Source organism: Gossypium hirsutum, chromosome A11, assembly GCF_007990345.1.
Source record: "Gossypium hirsutum isolate 1008001.06 chromosome A11, Gossypium_hirsutum_v2.1, whole genome shotgun sequence".
NCBI classification, from domain to species: Eukaryota; Viridiplantae; Streptophyta; class Magnoliopsida; order Malvales; family Malvaceae; genus Gossypium; species Gossypium hirsutum.
In genome coordinates this window covers 116951962-116968920 of record NC_053434.1, presented here as the reverse complement: position 1 = coordinate 116968920, position 16959 = coordinate 116951962, and the positions used below count along the sequence as shown (strand labels likewise).

Genomic DNA, 16959 nt, shown 5'->3' with positions numbered 1-16959 from the left:
TTAAAAGTCAAAGGAAGTCAGACATTGATATTTTTAGTTTAATTGCTTTTCAGGTAAAGACGCCATTTTTTCTCTTGCTACGTACTGCTATTCAAGGAATCAAATCTATATCTAAAACTCCTATTATAAGTAGCGTGTGAAAGTGTGTTTAATGGTGAGAGATTTGGAATAATCTTCTCTCTTGTATATATCTATGGTTGTTGAAATCAGACTGGTTGACTGTTTGTTGTTTTCTTCAGATTACAATAAAACGGTTGCAAGATATGGAATTGGAAGGATGGGAGGTGTCTGGATTACTCATTCATTTTTGTCTTTTAAAACATAAAATTGCAGATAAGGAGACGTCACTGACCTTTGTTCCCACATAGCTTTGGTTTGCGGTGACCATTCCTATATTTATTTGTTAGCTTTGCTTTCTCTTTCTTTTTTCCCCCTACTTAAGTCTGCTTGAATCTTTCTCTTTTTTCTTTTTTCTTTTTTTTTTTATATGTACTTAATGTAATATTAGAAGCTAAGGCAGGACCATGATTTTCTATTGTAAAATTCATCACTTCGTTGACTGTGTTCATTTCTACTCTTCAGTTTACTTAAAATATAATCTTTTTAATATGTACATATTTTAGAAAAGATTGAATATATGTATGTTGGACACATTTCTCGTTTCAACATATTTCCTTATTTTATGCAAGTCAAGTGGTATTCAACATAATTTTTTCCATCATCCTTAACTCAATAATCGTTGTTAACGATATCAAGTTCAATGATTGCACTTCATCCCCACACTTTATAAAAGGCAAAGGAATCTAAGGGAATCAAAGATTCCAAAATCGATATTTAGATTCAAGATTTAGTATCCCCATGCTTTGCTTCTTATACCTACCAACAATATTTTGATGATAATAAACTAAATATATATATTCAAGGGAATCAAAGATTCCAAATCCAACTTAATCGATTGAAAATTTCAAATCCACTTAATTAATTCAAATGATATTTGTTCAATAAGTTTAAATTAAAAACTGCAAGAATCTTCATTTATCTTTTATTCGAAATGTTCGGATTCAATGAAAATATTGAACATATAATGTGTGCACATAGAAATGTCCAAATCTTTAAATATAGGGTCGTCAGGGGAGAAATCTCCTAATACCCAACGTTAGATTTATAAAATTCAATATATGATCCTATTATTTTCGTTATAAAACTCAATATCTTATTCGGATTAGGATACGAGCGAATAACAGCTATCTATTTGTAGTTCAAGGGGTGATAAAATCTTAGTAGCTAAGATATGAATGTTGCAAAATACAATACAAAATCACAGCCACATTTTGTTAGTATGACTATTTTGGGTAATCAAAGGAAAAAAATGTTAGCTGTTGAGCAAACAAGGTGAACAAATTAGATATTCCAATTACGTTCAAGCACTTGACAAATCCTTACTGCAATGGCTTCAGCACGCATCCTAGGACCTTCATCATCTGCTAAAACCGACCATTTCTAACAACTAAGATAACATCACACATGATAATATATGTTACAGGCCATTTTGCCCGAGGCCCAATTAAACACAAAATAAAAGTCCAAATTACAGTCCATAAAGTCCAAAACAACAAGCTCAGAACCAGGACCCAATTACCATTAACCTCAGCTACCCAACTACCCAATTACAACACCCAAAGCCCAACAAATACAAGCCCAACTACCAACACACTAACCCAATTAGCCAAAATCAGAAACAAAACAATAAACCTAACCCTATGTGCGCCGCACCTAGGGTCGGCCACTTGACCTGCCGCCACCACCGCACGTCCCATCGGCGCCTGCACCGTTCAGCCACCTGCTCCACCTGCAAAAGAAAAGAAACACGCAACAGCCAAGACAAAATAATAAAAAAAAATGCAAATGAAAAATAGAAAGGGAGAATCGGCTATATAAGCCGAATATGAACTGTAACAAAGGCGGGTTTTTTTTCTGAATCTTTTTTTCTTTTCGACCTTTGTAACGCATATTAGCAGAGAAATATAGCAACAAAAAATTTGAAGGTGAATCCTTTTATTTTTCTTTCTTTTCTTTTCGTTTTATTTCGATTTTCATCTTCTTCTTTTTTTTGTTTTACATACATAAATAAAAATAAAGGGAAACTAAAAAGAAAAAGAAGAAGAAAACCTTACCTGTGCCACGCCGGAGGAGGAGGAGACGGACGGATACTCCTCGTTTGGCGGGGTTGGGCTCACCTTTCACAAGATTCGACCTTGGATCCGTGTTTAAGAGGCCTTTGGCTTCAAAAAGGAATCGGAGAGGTTCCATTTTGAACCTCCGGCCGCCACATGCGGTGGCGCCTCGGCGGAGGTTCGCCGGAGCCCTAGACCGGCCCCTGGGCCGGAGAGAATGAGGGAGAGAGAGCTTCTTTCTGTTTTTTTTTTAAGAAAAATGGTTTCTAAACTTTGTTTTTAGGTTTTTTAGTATTTATATTAATTTCAAAACGGCGTCGTTTTGGGTAAGGGGATCCGCGCGTCGACCCGATCCGACCCGAAGGATCCGCGTGTTTTTAATCTTTGGGCTATTTACGCGCGCAGTCCCTCCGATTTGTGGCGTGCTTCAATTTGGTCCTATTTTGCTATTTCCTTTTATTTTTAATTTGGTCACAAAATTTTATTTTTGCTTCAATTTAGTCTATTGCTACGCTACGTTTTGATGGCTTCGGTTTATTTATTATTTTGGTCCCCCCTCTTTCAGTGCACATCACAATTTGGTCCTTTTAGTTTTTTATTTTTGCAATTTCGCCCAGTATTTTGTTTTCATTTCGACTTAGTCCTTTTTATTATTATTATTATTTAGTTCATTGTTTTATTGCTATTATTATTAATGTTATTATTATTATTGTTTCTATATTTCCTATTATATTATCATTATTATTATATAGGTGCATATATATCTTATATAATTTATTTAATACATATAAATACTCATATTTTATCTATTTTATAATTGATAAAAGTATCTATATATCTATATATACACTAATTTTATATACATATACGTGCATATGTGTACTTACATAAAATTTTTTATTAGATAATTCAAAATATATATATGTATATACATACATATTCATACGTACCTTTTAACATATATATATACTTACATATATTTTCATGTACATAGATTTTTGATATTTTCATGATTTTATACTTTACAATTCTAACATATGTATATATATTATATTTTTATTCATTACCATTGTTTTATTTTGTATTTACTATTTATTTATTTCATTTTTATTATTATTCTAATTGAATATATTAATTTTATTCGTTTTTATATTTTATTGTTTGTATGTTGTAAGGTCAACTTTTATTTATTTTATGTTGATATCGCATTTCATATCATTTTTATACTTTCATATTCATCATGGTTTTACCATGCATAAAAATGTAATTTGCTTTCACTATGATTTTGTGTTTAATTTTACTTGATATAATAACATCTTTTTTTTAAAGTGGCATTTCGTGTTTGGATTCGAGAAAATCGTGCCCTAACTTACTGGGTTTCGATTTTCTCGATAAATCTAAATACACGAATCTTTTCAAAATCAAGCTTTGAATGATCTCGAAATTAAAAGAGGGTCGCATCCTAACTTACTGGTTGTGATCTCATTTTTAAATTCGAGATGGCTAAAATGTCTTAAATAAACTTTTTCATTCGCGTATCGGGAATTCGAGATATTGTATTCTAACTTACTGAATATGATTCTTTTTCTCGAATAGCGTGAAATATGCCCCTTTTCCTGAAAATTTTCAACGTTTTAATACAAGGATCGTATTTTTAAAAATTCTTCAAAGTCCTCAAGTTTCGACATTAAGACATTAAGTAGTCAACTAGGTACCAATTTTGGGCGTATCGAGGGTGCTAATCCTTCCTCGTGCGTAACCGACTCCCGAACCCGTTTTTCTGAATTTCGTGGACCAAACTTGTTGTTTTAATAAAATCAAACCGTTTATTAAAAACGACCAATTTTAAAGTGATCCAATCACACCTCATAAAAAAGATTGGTGGCGACTCCCGTTTCTTTTTTTCAAAACCCAAGTCGACCCCGTTTTCCATCAAAAATGGTGTCAACAGCTTGGCGACTCCACTGGGGACGATTTTTCCAAAATAAGAGAGTCGAGCCATGTGTTGATTACTTTGTCTTTTTGTCAAAGATTGAAAACTTGACACGATCCTTGTGTTGCATTTCATTCGTCTTTATTTCAGTCTTTATCATTTTGTTTATAATTACTGCATTTAGATGTATATTTTTGCACATTGCATTGCATGACCGTTGGTCACACCCTTTTTAAGTGGGAGTGAGAAGCTACGCCTTCGTGAGGTTTTCACCTCCGCATGGGATAGTGAATCGCTTTCGGGATACATCCGTACCTATGTCTTCGTGAGATTTTCATCTCCGCATGGCCATAGGGAAATGTATTCCCCTGAACTGAACTCAGTCCGTATGAGCCTATAATGGGTGAGGATCGAGGAATCTGCTGGTTCGGGTACCCTTACTTTAGAACCAACCCTCATATAGTAGACTTAGGGACTTAACCTAGGTAGAGCCACTCCAAACCCCTAGTATCTACCCGATTAGGTACTTTTTGTTTTCCTTGTTTGCTTATGTTTTGTACTAACCCTTATTGTTGTGTTTTGATTATGATTGCATTACATTGCATTTGCATCTTAGGAAAGAGATATGGATTCAAATCCAATTACTAAATTAGAAAGCTTGTCATGGAATACGAATTCCTTGATAAAGTGGAAAACAATACGACTTCCCAAACATATTCTGAGAAACACAAGAATGGCGATGGAAGAGTTCGTGACCTTGCTTAGTGGCCTGGGGATTCGAGACGATTGTCCAAAAGCCTTCAACAAGCTGACGAGCCTTATGAAGATGGGCAGATGATGGATCACGACCAAGAAAATGAGCTAGCAATGGCATCTATTGGTGAGATTACCTCAAACATGCGGATGAAGAAAAAAATCGATGTTGTTTCTTGGAATATGAGGGTGAGGTCGTACATGTATCCGTTTTATGTAAGGGAATTTGCTTTCTAGAAAAGTTTCCTAAATGTAATTGAATCAGAATCAACGTCTCTTTAGGCATTCATTTCATGCATTTGCATTACATTGCATCATATGCATTAGATTTTCACGAAGTGACCCTAATTATGTAAAATTATTTCAGCTAATCTGGAAAACCAATCAACCAAACATCCTTATGGTACTCGTCGCAAAGCCAAAGAAATGGATCAAAGATTAGAGAAACTGGAGCAAACGCAAAAAGAGATGCAAGACCAGTTACAGGTGCAAATGAAAGAACATATGGAAAAGATCCAGAAAGACATGGCACAAAAGATGAAGGAGTCTCAGGATGAACTAATGACTAAATTGACGCAATTAATAACCAAGGGAGTGGATAAAAGGAAAAATCCTGTGGTTTGCGATGAAGAAGGAAACAATGATGAGCCACTTTTTCTCTAGGATACACGCCTCAGCAAGCGCAAATTCAGATTGAACCACATCCACGAAGATCTTCTGTTTCGATTAGGCCTCAGCACTTTCAAGGTGACGCTTCAATACCGAAGAACCTTCAAGGCAGATCTGGTTCTAGTCCTGACGATAATCTGGTTGTCCCGGACTTCGATGAAGTAGCGGAGAAAGACAAGATGAAGGAGGAGTTACCAAAGCAGTTTGAGGAGAAATGGAAATGGGTTGAAGAGAAGTTTAGGGCGATAGAAAGTATCGACGGCTATCGTGGAATAGATGCGAAAGATCTGAGTTTAGTTCCGGATTTGGTACTTCCTTACAAATTTAAGATGCCGGAATTCGAGAAATATAATGGGACCAGCTGCCCAGAAGCTCATATTACTATGTTCTGTAGGCGTATGGCCGGATACGTCAACAACGACCAACTGCTCATACACTGCTTTCAAGATAGCCTCACAGGGGCAGCGTCTAAGTGGTACAATCAATTGACGCGTATCCAGATTAGCTCTTGGAGGGATTTAGCACAAGCCTTTATGAAACAATACAGTCATGTAGCTGATATGGTCCCTGACAGAATAACCCTGCAAAATATGGAGAAAAAACCTAATGAAAGTTTTAGGCAATACGCACAAAGGTGGAGGGAGGTCGCTATCCAAGTTCAGCCGCCACTCCTAGAGAAAGAAATGACGACGCTCTTCATCAACATGTTGAAGGCCCCGTTCATCACCCACATGTTAGGAAGTGCTTCGAAGAGTTTTTCAGACATAGTCATGAGCGGTGAAATGATTGAAAGTGCCGTGAGAAGTGGAAAGATTGATGCTGGGGAGAATAATAGAAGGTCAGACTTAAAGAAGAAGGAAAATGATGTGAGCAATGTAAACACCTACAACAAATCGATTACACAGCCAAGAAAGGTGATTACTAGTCAGCAAGGTTCATCTAGACAAGAATCGTATGTGAAGCAAGGCACTGAGAACCTTCAATTCACGCCAATTCCGATGGCATATAAGGAGTTGTATCAAAGCTTATTCAACGCACGTATTGTCGCCCCTCTCTACACGAAACCTCCACAGCCACCGTACCCCAAATGGCACGATGCGAATGCACATTGCGAATATCATGCGGGAAATACGGGGCATTCCATAGAGAACTGTATAGCCTTCAAGAAACTGGTTGAAAAGCTCATCAACATGGGTGTCGTCAAGTTTGGTGACTCATCCAGTGCAGAAAATTTGCCACCCAATCATGATTAACAAATGGGGTGAACGCAATATATGAGAAAGTGTTGGGAAGTTTTCACATCCATACCATATATGAAGGCATAATTGAAAAGGGATCTTATTAGGTGTTCGCCCTTATAAACCTGGGAGTGTTCTAAAGAAACCTTTGTAGTATTTAGAGCTTACTCAGAGTAATATTCAAAACACACTTGTTGCTTTCAGCCTAGAGCAACAAGAAGTCTTTTGTGAAAAAGGCTTATGTCTGAACGTCATTATTTTAATGGAATGCATCTTTGCGATCTTTTGAACTAATATTTTTTATCGATCATTCTTTTATTCTTCCATCCAAATCATTCTTTCGTTCATTCATAATCATACTGTGCAGATAATTATTCTTAAATTCACACATTCTTTATATATTATTTTGTACCTACAATAGGTCCCTGGATATCAACAACATGAATAACACTGCTACAGACTTAGAATCTCCTTTTGAGCGAGACATGTGTTTAGAGGGATCTCACGACTTTGAAGATGACACAGATCGTAGCTTATCTCCAAACTTATTGAGGATGGTAGAACAAAAGGATAAACAGATCCTACCTCTCAGTGAATCATTAGAAATTGTGAGCTTGATGAAGACTAGAATTGACCTGCCTACAGAGACGAAAAATTCAAAGATGTCTTTGTATGATCATACCAGGGTATGCCTCGATTCTTATAATAAAACCTGCACAACAGCACGATGTCAGAAATTTACAGTGCGAATGATGCAATTCTTTACCGGGGCAATACCGTTCTCGTCAATTCAGCATAGCTTTGCCCGTTTGAAGTCGAGTTTCTATTCCTTCAAGATGTTGCTGGATTTTATCCCGATGGAAGAAGAAGATCAAAAGTTTCCAGTTGTAGTTTTGCCCTAAAAGGCTCTATAAAGGAAATTCGATATCAGAGAAGATCCTTTGAAGGGGATAACAAGGACTTGCCTAATCCCAAGAGTTTAGATCCGATTCAAAAAACAAGGGAAAAGGAAAAGAAAAAAACAAAATCAAAATCAAAATAAAAAATAAAAAGAAAAAGAGAAATCAATCAAAGTCAAAATAAAAATATGAAAAGCAAAGAAAAGAAAAGAAGAGGCCAAGGCGAAAAACCAAAAAGGGCGCTTTGTGACCAAAAGTGGTTTTGAGTTGAAAACCCAAAAAGGGTGACCCAAATTTTGAGCAAAATGGGGCATGGACATCACCATGGGCATTGCTTCACTATTGAGATCATTAATTACTTCATCAAATGGATAAAGGCTACAGCATGCGTCAATGTCATCATATGCCAATATAGAATTCCAGAGACGATGGTATGGGAAAATGTATTGAACTGGAATGGCAACATGATAGTTGAGGGCTGTAATCGGTTCAAAATCAGACATCACAGTTTGTCACTGTATTGTAAGACAATGAAGTTCAAAAAAAGGAAAAAGATGAAGAATGAAAATGGAAAATGAAAAGAGTAAAAATGGAGAGGCTAAGGGGAAAACCCGCAAAGGGCGCCTTAGGCCAAAGGGGATCTGAGCTGAAAACCCGAAAAGGGCGGCTCAAATACTGATCAAAATGGGGCATGAGGTGATATAAGCTGCTCAAGTTTTGTTCATATTGAGGCATGTGTTGATCTTGCCATGCCTGAATCAACAGGAAAGGATAGGCGACATCTTGGGGGCATCGACAGAGCATTGTAGATCTCCTAAACACATGTCCAACTCAAAAGGGTCTTCAGAAAGTTTGTATAGAGAAGTTCAAGCTGTGATATCTGGGGCACCCAATTCTCATGTTATTTGTTGTTCTTGGAATACTTTTTCTTTCTTTCCAAGATATACATTCCCAATTAATTCTTTTGTTGTCCTTCTTCACTATTTTCGATAATTTGTTCTTTCGAGCTATGCTCAGAACCAACTTTATTCTTATCCATTGTTATGACCTTTTTTGCAAGAATTGGAATAATGATTAATGGACTAATAAAACTTTCACGAAGGAAGTTTTGCATATTACTCTGAAAAGTTTCTAAATAATACAGGAACCTGAAACAGGACTATTGTTTAGAACATGCCAAATTTGAAGGTTGGAAATTTGAGAAGGAAGAGTCTAAGTTTGGACTTTCTCTTTGGATTTTGTTGACAAATGCATTGATTGAACAAAATGACAAGATGTCGTGTCAATGAAAAAGCTTAAATGAACAAACAAGCAATGATCACCAAATGATAAGAAAAGGTTTTCTCGGAGAGGAAAATTTTGCAATTGTGCATGAGCATTTGGTATGACACCTTGGGAATGAGGTAAAGGACCAAAGAGCTTCACATTCTGTATCCTTGAATTGCGATAGGAGAAGATTGAAAAAGCCATATCTTTCTACCCTTGGATTGTAGTGGGAGAATGATGGTACAAATTTTGTGCCCTAATAGATTAAACTTTAAGGTTTACAGTGGGGGGCAACCAGATTAAGTGTTTCTTTGGATATACCAGACGAGCAAAAAGGCGTTGTAGTACGTCAGTGATAAAACCTTAATAAGTTTTTACGTGATGTTAACCTAAGCATTAAGGAATCATCTTCATGACATTTTGCATTCATTCAAATGTCATTCATACATATCTAGTTAGGAGCATTTGATTCATGCTGATTATGTCATCCTAATCGCTAGGCACAATTAGGTTCATAAAATAGAACATACAGGTCATGTTCCCCAAGGGACAGATCAATGAAGTTACAGATCTTGCCTTCCTGCATTGATAGTGAAGCAGGTCGAAGACACAAACCTTGCCTCTTTCGGTTGTGGTGGAGCTGGTTGAAGACAACAGATCTTGCCTTCCTGTATTGACAGCGAAACAGGTCGAAGACACAAACCTTGCCTCTCTCGGTTGTGGTGGAGCTAGTTGAAGACAACAGATCTTGCCTTCCTGTATTGACAGCGAAGCAGGTCGAAGACACAAACCTTGCCTCTCTCGGTTGTAGTGGAGCTAGTTGAAGATAGTGGATCTTGCCTTCCTGTACTGACGGTGAAGCAGATCGAAGAAACCAGATCTTATCTCCCTAAGCAGTAGTGGAGCAGATTGAAGCCAGAGGTCTTATCTCCCTAAGATTACAGCGGAGCAGGTCGAAGACACAGCGGAGCGGATCAAAGACACTATCCTATCTCCCTGAAGTTACAGTGGAGCGGATTAAAATAAAGGATCTTATCTCTCTGAGGTTACAGCAGAGTAGATCGCATCAGGTCTTATCTCCCTGATATTACAGTGGAGTAGACTTAAACCTAAAACCTTGTCCTTCTGAAGTTGTGGCAGAGTAGATTGAAGCTACAAGTCGGACATCCCTGAAGTGCAATGGATTGAAGCGACAAGACAGTGGATTGGAATAAAGCTATTTGAAGAAAAGAAGCACTAGAAGAAGTCAAGATTCGGCAAGACCGGGCAAAATTGGCCTTTCTTGGTCTTTGCTCTGTTCTCGTTACACGACAACGAGCAAAGAGGGGCAGCTGTTACAGGCCATTTTGCCCGAGGCCCAATTAAACACAAAATAAAAGTCCAAATTACAGTCCATAAAGTCCAAAACAACAAGCTCAGAACCAGGACCCAATTACCATTAACCTCAGCTACCCAACTACCCAATTACAACACCCAAAGCCCAACAAATACAAGCCCAACTACCAACACACTAACCCAATTAGCCAAAATCAGAAACAAAACAATAAACCTAACCCTATGTGCGCCGCACCTAGGGTCGGCCACTTGACCTGCCGCCACCACCGCACGTCCCATCGGCGCCTGCACCGTTCAGCCACCTGCTCCACCTGCAAAAGAAAAGAAACACGCAACAGCCAAGACAAAATAATAATAAAAAATGCAAATGAAAAATAGAAAGGGAGAATCGGCTATATAAGCCGAATATGAACTGTAACAAAGGCGGGTTTTTTTTTCTGAATCTTTTTTTCTTTTCGACCTTTGTAACGCATATTAGCAGAGAAATATAGCAACAAAAAATTTGAAGGTGAATCCTTTTATTTTTCTTTCTTTTCTTTTCGTTTTATTTCGATTTTCATCTTCTTCTTTTTTTTGTTTTACATACATAAATAAAAATAAAGGGAAACTAAAAAGAAAAAGAAGAAGAAAACCTTACCTGTGCCGCGCCGGAGGAGGAGGAGACGGACGGATACTCCTCGTTTGGCGGGGTTGGGCTCACCTTTCACAAGATTCGACCTTGGATCCGTGTTTAAGAGGCCTTTGGCTTCAAAAAGGAATCGGAGAGGTTCCATTTTGAACCTCCGGCCGCCACATGCGGTGGCGCCTCGGCGGAGGTTCGCCGGAGCCCTAGACCGGCCCCTGGGCCGGAGAGAATGAGGGAGAGAGAGCTTCTTTCTGTTTTTTTTTTAAGAAAAATGGTTTCTAAACTTTGTTTTTAGGTTTTTTAGTATTTATATTAATTTCAAAACGGCGTCGTTTTGGGTAAGGGGATCCGCGCGTCGACCCGATCCGACCCGAAGGATCCGCGTGTTTTTAATCTTTGGGCTATTTACGCGCGCAGTCCCTCCGATTTGTGGCGTGCTTCAATTTGGTCCTATTTTGCTATTTCCTTTTATTTTTAATTTGGTCACAAAATTTTATTTTTGCTTCAATTTAGTCTATTGCTACGCTACGTTTTGATGGCTTCGGTTTATTTATTATTTTGGTCCCCCCTCTTTCAGTGCACGTCACAATTTGGTCCTTTTAGTTTTTTATTTTTGCAATTTCGCCCAGTATTTTGTTTTCATTTCGACTTAGTCCTTTTTATTATTATTATTTAGTTCATTGTTTTATTGCTATTATTATTAATGTTATTATTATTATTGTTTCTATATTTCCTATTATATTATCATTATTATTATATAGGTGCATATATATCTTATATAATTTATTTAATACATATAAATACTCATATTTTATCTATTTTATAATTGATAAAAGTATCTATATATCTATATATACACTAATTTTATATACATATACGTGCATATGTGTACTTACATAAAATTTTTTATTAGATAATTCAAAATATATATATGTATATACATACATATTCATACGTACCTTTTAACATATATATATATATACTTACATATATTTTCATGTACATAGATTTTTGATATTTTCATGATTTTATACTTTACAATTCTAACATATGTATATATATATTATATTTTTATTCATTACCATTGTTTTATTTTGTATTTACTATTTATTTATTTCATTTTTATTATTATTCTAATTGAATATATTAATTTTATTCGTTTTTATATTTTATTGTTTGTATGTTGTAAGGTCAACTTTTATTTATTTTATGTTGATATCGCATTTCATATCATTTTTATACTTTCATATTCATCATGGTTTTACCATGCATAAAAATGTAATTTGCTTTCACTATGATTTTGTGTTTAATTTTACTTGATATAATAACATCTTTTTTTTAAAGTGGCATTTCGTGTTTGGATTCGAGAAAATCGTGCCCTAACTTACTGGGTTTCGATTTTCTCGATAAATCTAAATACACGAATCTTTTCAAAATCAAGCTTTGAATGATCTCGAAATTAAAAGAGGGTCGCATCCTAACTTACTGGTTGTGATCTCATTTTTAAATTCGAGATGGCTAAAATGTCTTAAATAAACTTTTTCATTCGCGTATCGGGAATTCGAGATATTGTATTCTAACTTACTGAATATGATTCTTTTTCTCGAATAGCGTGAAATATGCCCCTTTTCCTGAAAATTTTCAACGTTTTAATACAAGGATCGTATTTTTAAAAATTCTTCAAAGTCCTCAAGTTTCGACATTAAGACATTAAGTAGTCAACTAGGTACCAATTTTGGGCGTATCGAGGGTGCTAATCCTTCCTCGTGCGTAACCGACTCCCGAACCCGTTTTTCTGAATTTCGTGGACCAAACTTGTTGTTTTAATAAAATCAAACCGTTTATTAAAAATGACCAATTTTAAAGTGATCCAATCACACCTCATAAAAAAGATTGGTGGCGACTCCCGTTTCTTTTTTTCAAAACCCAAGTCGACCCCGTTTTCCATCAAAAATGGTGTCAACAATATATGTATATAACATATATAGAAGATGATTATGTGGATTAAAAGCTATGTTAGTTTGACTCAATACATGACCATGGACATGCCATACGATTAATACGAAGAAAATATGTAGATCTAAACATGTCATTCTATCTAAACATGCAAAATATCCAAAACTCTTGATGAATGTTAGATACAAATACGTAGAATGTACCCAAAATACCAATCTCGAACTCAGTAGAGAAATATCTAGCATTCAAAAGGCACTACCTTCAACCAAGAACAAGGAAGTTTCTTCAAAGGCTTGATATACTTTCTTCACAACCATATATATGTGTGCATATAACCACATTAAGGATGATTGTTTTGGCAAAGAGGATGAGAAGATAGAAAGAAAACCTTTAATCCAATAACAATATTTGATTATAACAACATGACACATATAATTGTGATTAAAATTGCGGTCACAAACATGTTTGCAATCACATCATGTTAATGAATACTATCGCAATCAATTGCAATAAATATCCACAACAACAAGAGCCAGAATCCTAAAACAACAAAGATAATACCACATTACAGCTGTTAAGGAATTTTCAATAACGTATATACCTGCAAGATTTTCAGTGATGACACAACAAAGTTCACCACCAGACAACTTCCCGATCTAATGAAATTTTCAAACATATCATGTCATAAGTTTCAAGATCAACTGAAACATGCGGATACCAAGTATGATAAGAAATTAAATTAAGGATTTTCTACTGCAAACCTACCACAAAAACATAATTTTTATTAGGATCAAAGGCATAGCCCATCATGGCAGCATTATTAAGTCCATTTTCAGAGGAAAATCCTGAAACATGTTACAGGTAAATATTAAGAAAAACAATACACAAGCATATGTACAAAAACATAGCATGCAAGAAATCAATACTTGAAAGGATTAAAATCACTGCTAACCTAAGACATTGAATCTAGCACCACTAGGAAACATCCGAAATGATCCTTGTCTTTCAATGTTGAGATACATAGGCCCAAGTCAGCCATGTTGCGCCAAACTGGAATTCATCAACCTTTTGAGAACCTAAAGGATGAAAAGTTCCAGTCCAAGTTATATATATACAGACACACACACAGATAGAAATGAAGAAAGTGGGTTAACGGTGTACTATTTAAGTAAAGAAAAAGTTGAAATCTTGAATCTCTAAATATTGGGTAACAGCTAGTGTTAAAAGTGCATAAAGTTTTGCCATTATCTACAAGAAACAATGGAGGAATCACATACATTGTTTATATTCACTTTTCTTGCTACACAAGCAAGCTGAGTCCATAAACAAAGGCATACCTTTTTCTCCGTTTTTAAATGGTTTTCTTGTTTTTTGGCTGCTTCTTATATTAAGAGAGAGAGATTGTGAGACCTCGTCATCCTCAAGGAGTAAATGGTCAAGCATGAAGATGATAGGAAGACCACGAGTCGATGGCCGTCAATCATGAGTTGATTATGAGTAGTTTCATGTTATGAAATAAAAATGTTAGCTAACCCTGTGTTTTAGGGCTGAGGGTTTAATGAAACTATAAGTTTTGATGTTGAATGAAAACGGTGCGTATTGACGGTTTGTTACAACTGCTCGAGGAACAGCCCTATAACAGACTTTGTAACTGCCAATTCTCAGCCATAATAGAAACTGGCATGGGAAATGAGCAGATATGCCATTTTGTGAAGGAAATCAATTCTTTCTTCTTCCTCGATTCTCTTTCTCTTCTCTTTTTTCCTTTCTTCCTCTATTCTGTTGAAATTATGCATCACTTCACCAGCATTCATCATTGTGGACGTATCTGATCTTCAGTCTCTGGTTTACTGCCCATGTAAAGTTATGGAAAGAAATGCAAATTTAAAAGGTTTTCTTGTCATAGTCTATGCAATTTCATGTGTGCGTGAAAGGGGATGAAGATTAATAGAGTAAAACTGATATACCAACAATTCATTAATTGAAGTACTATCAATATTATCAACAAGTAACAGAATTAAGTGAGTATACTAATATAGTCTAGAAAAACAATTAAATTAATAATACCATAGGGATGGCAACAGGGTAAAGTTGCTATTGCTATTTATATCTCTGCTGCTAGCTTTTGACAACTTCACCAAGTAAACTGCAATCACAAGTGTTGTTCTTATTACCTGCAAATACACAGCCAACAATCTGAATCCATATCCCCATTTAGGAACAAATGCATGGTGTACCATTTGTTTCGAAGCCAAATCAATTTTCTTAATTTTTCTTGAAGTAAAACCGTACCCGACACTTATATTCAACACATATTCATGTATTGGTATGAAGATATGACATTCTTATCCTATACTCATATCCGTGCTCAAGTAACATAAGCTGAACCCGCAAGATAACTGATTTAACATCGCATTGCTGCTAGCTATTGATGATTTCACCAAGTAAAATGCAATCACAAGTGTTGTTCTTATTCCTTGCAAAAACACAGTCAACAATCCGAATCCACATTCCCATTTTCGGAACAAAACCATGGCGTACCATTTGTTTCAAAGCCCAATCAACTTCCTTTACCATCTTCCCCTTACAAAAACCATGAATCAACTTCTTGTATGAATCAAAACTAGGATTAACCCTCTCGAAAACCATTCTCCCCATAATCTCCTTTGCTTCCATAAACCTCGCAGCATCAAGCAAACCATACAACACCTCTTGATAAGACCCAGCATTGGGATAACACCCTTTCTTTTTCATAAATTCCAACAGCTTCACACCTTCATCAATCCTACCTTGTTTCCTAAGACCTGAAATCAAGATATTAAAGCTAACAGCATCAGCATCGATTCCTTCCGTTTCCATCCTCCCCATCAACTCAAAAGCTTCTTCAACCTTCCCCTTATCGCACAACCTGTGCATTAAAGTAGAATAAGTTCTAACATTAGGCTTACACCTTTGTTTAGGAAATTCATCGAGCAGTTGGAATGCAAACTCTAATTTCCCATTTTCACACAACCCTTTAATGAGAATATTCAGAGTACAAGCTTCGATTTCAACACCCAAATTGGGAGCTTTCCCATAAACGTCGTGAACAACATCAAATAGTTTGTTCGACACGAGTAAGCTCAATACGATATTGAAGGTTTTAACACTAGGCCAAGTCCCATATTCTGGCATGCTAAAAAGGATCTCGATTGCCCTTTTGATTCGACCTCCGACATGCCCATACTTTTTAATCACATTCTGGAAGAATTCATCGGATAAACGACAGGCTTTTTCACGTTTGAGCTTTTCCATTATATTTTCAATGGAATCAAAATCCTGGGCATATGCGAGCTTGTTGATGAGCAAAGTGAAGAGAGGTTCAGTTGGCTTATAATCCTTGCGAGCTGAGTATTGGGCTAGGACTGAAATGAGAGTGTTTGGATCTTTGAGATTGTCAAAGATTTTGAAGATTTCGGTCGGGGAGAGCCAGTCTTTGTGGGTTAGTTTGAAAAGGGGAGGGGAAGTGGTGTGGGTTGGTTGATGGTAGCTGGAAAATGAGGAGAAAAACGAAAGGGGTTTAAGAGATGAGATTTTAGTGGTGATTGAATGGTGAAAAAGTGAGGGAAGATTTTGGGGGTAAGAGCTTTTGACAGAAGAAAGAAGGGAACGTGAAATCATGCGTTTGGCCATTGCAGAATGTAGAAACTGGAGAGCTAAAAGCTTTCTGCTATTCGCACTATAAAAGTATATAGGGTAGGGAAAGGCTTAATGTTTTGTCCCCTGTGATATAGTAAAATCTCATTTTGACCCCTGTAATATAGTAAAAATATCATTTTGACCCTTTTCCTTCACTTTGTCTGTTTACTTTCATTTCGTCCATCATGTTAGTCAATTGATCATTTCCGTAAATCCCATGTGTTAGGGTTCCTATATTATAGTATTCATCCATATATTTTAACCCTCCACGTAGTCGCAATCAATTGGCTTAAATGATCACACACGAGGATCACTATAGTATAAGGACCAAAGTGAGAATTTTATTATTAATTAAGTGACGAACACGTAAGCATGCACTAATTTTTTTTATATAGAAATGGTCAATGGATTAAAGTGATAGATGAAATGAAAG

The 16959-nt window shown here is 36.2% G+C and overlaps 1 protein-coding gene across 4 annotated transcripts; it reads right to left on the bottom strand.

Moving 5' to 3' along the window:
• Positions 1–1292: 1292 nt before the first annotated feature.
• LOC107886037 (uncharacterized) lies at positions 1293–16576 on the bottom strand. 4 transcript variants are annotated; one of them, XM_041080039.1, is made up of 6 exons: positions 14916–15234; positions 14186–14698; positions 13801–13924; positions 13614–13693; positions 13450–13504; positions 1293–1481 (listed from the first exon to the last, which is right to left on the bottom strand). In XM_041080039.1, the coding sequence occupies exons 3-6, from the start codon at positions 13868–13870 to the stop codon at positions 1402–1404; spliced, it is 285 nt and encodes a 94-aa protein (XP_040935973.1). In that variant the 5' UTR covers positions 13871–13924; positions 14186–14698; positions 14916–15234; the 3' UTR covers positions 1293–1401. The 4 variants fall into 4 exon arrangements, 1 of the variants encoding a protein (XP_040935973.1); XR_005904542.1 differs by lacking the exons at positions 1293–1481; positions 13450–13504; positions 13614–13693; positions 13801–13924 and having other exon boundaries at positions 14613–14698; positions 14916–15022; positions 15141–16576; XR_005904543.1 differs by lacking the exon at positions 1293–1481 and having other exon boundaries at positions 13387–14698; positions 14916–16576.
• Positions 16577–16959: the final 383 nt, after the last annotated feature.

Coding starts and splice junctions, on each gene's coding strand:
- LOC107886037 (XM_041080039.1), bottom strand. CDS start 13,870: ATGTATCTCAACATTGAAAGACAAGGATCATTTCGGATGTTTCCTAGT. Junction 13,694..13,800: donor TGCTAGATTCAATGTCTTAG/GTTAGCAGTGAT, acceptor AACATGTTTCAG/GATTTTCCTCTGAAAATGGA. Junction 1,482..13,449: donor CATCACTGAAAATCTTGCAG/GTATATACGTTA, acceptor CGGTTTTAGCAG/ATGATGAAGGTCCTAGGATG.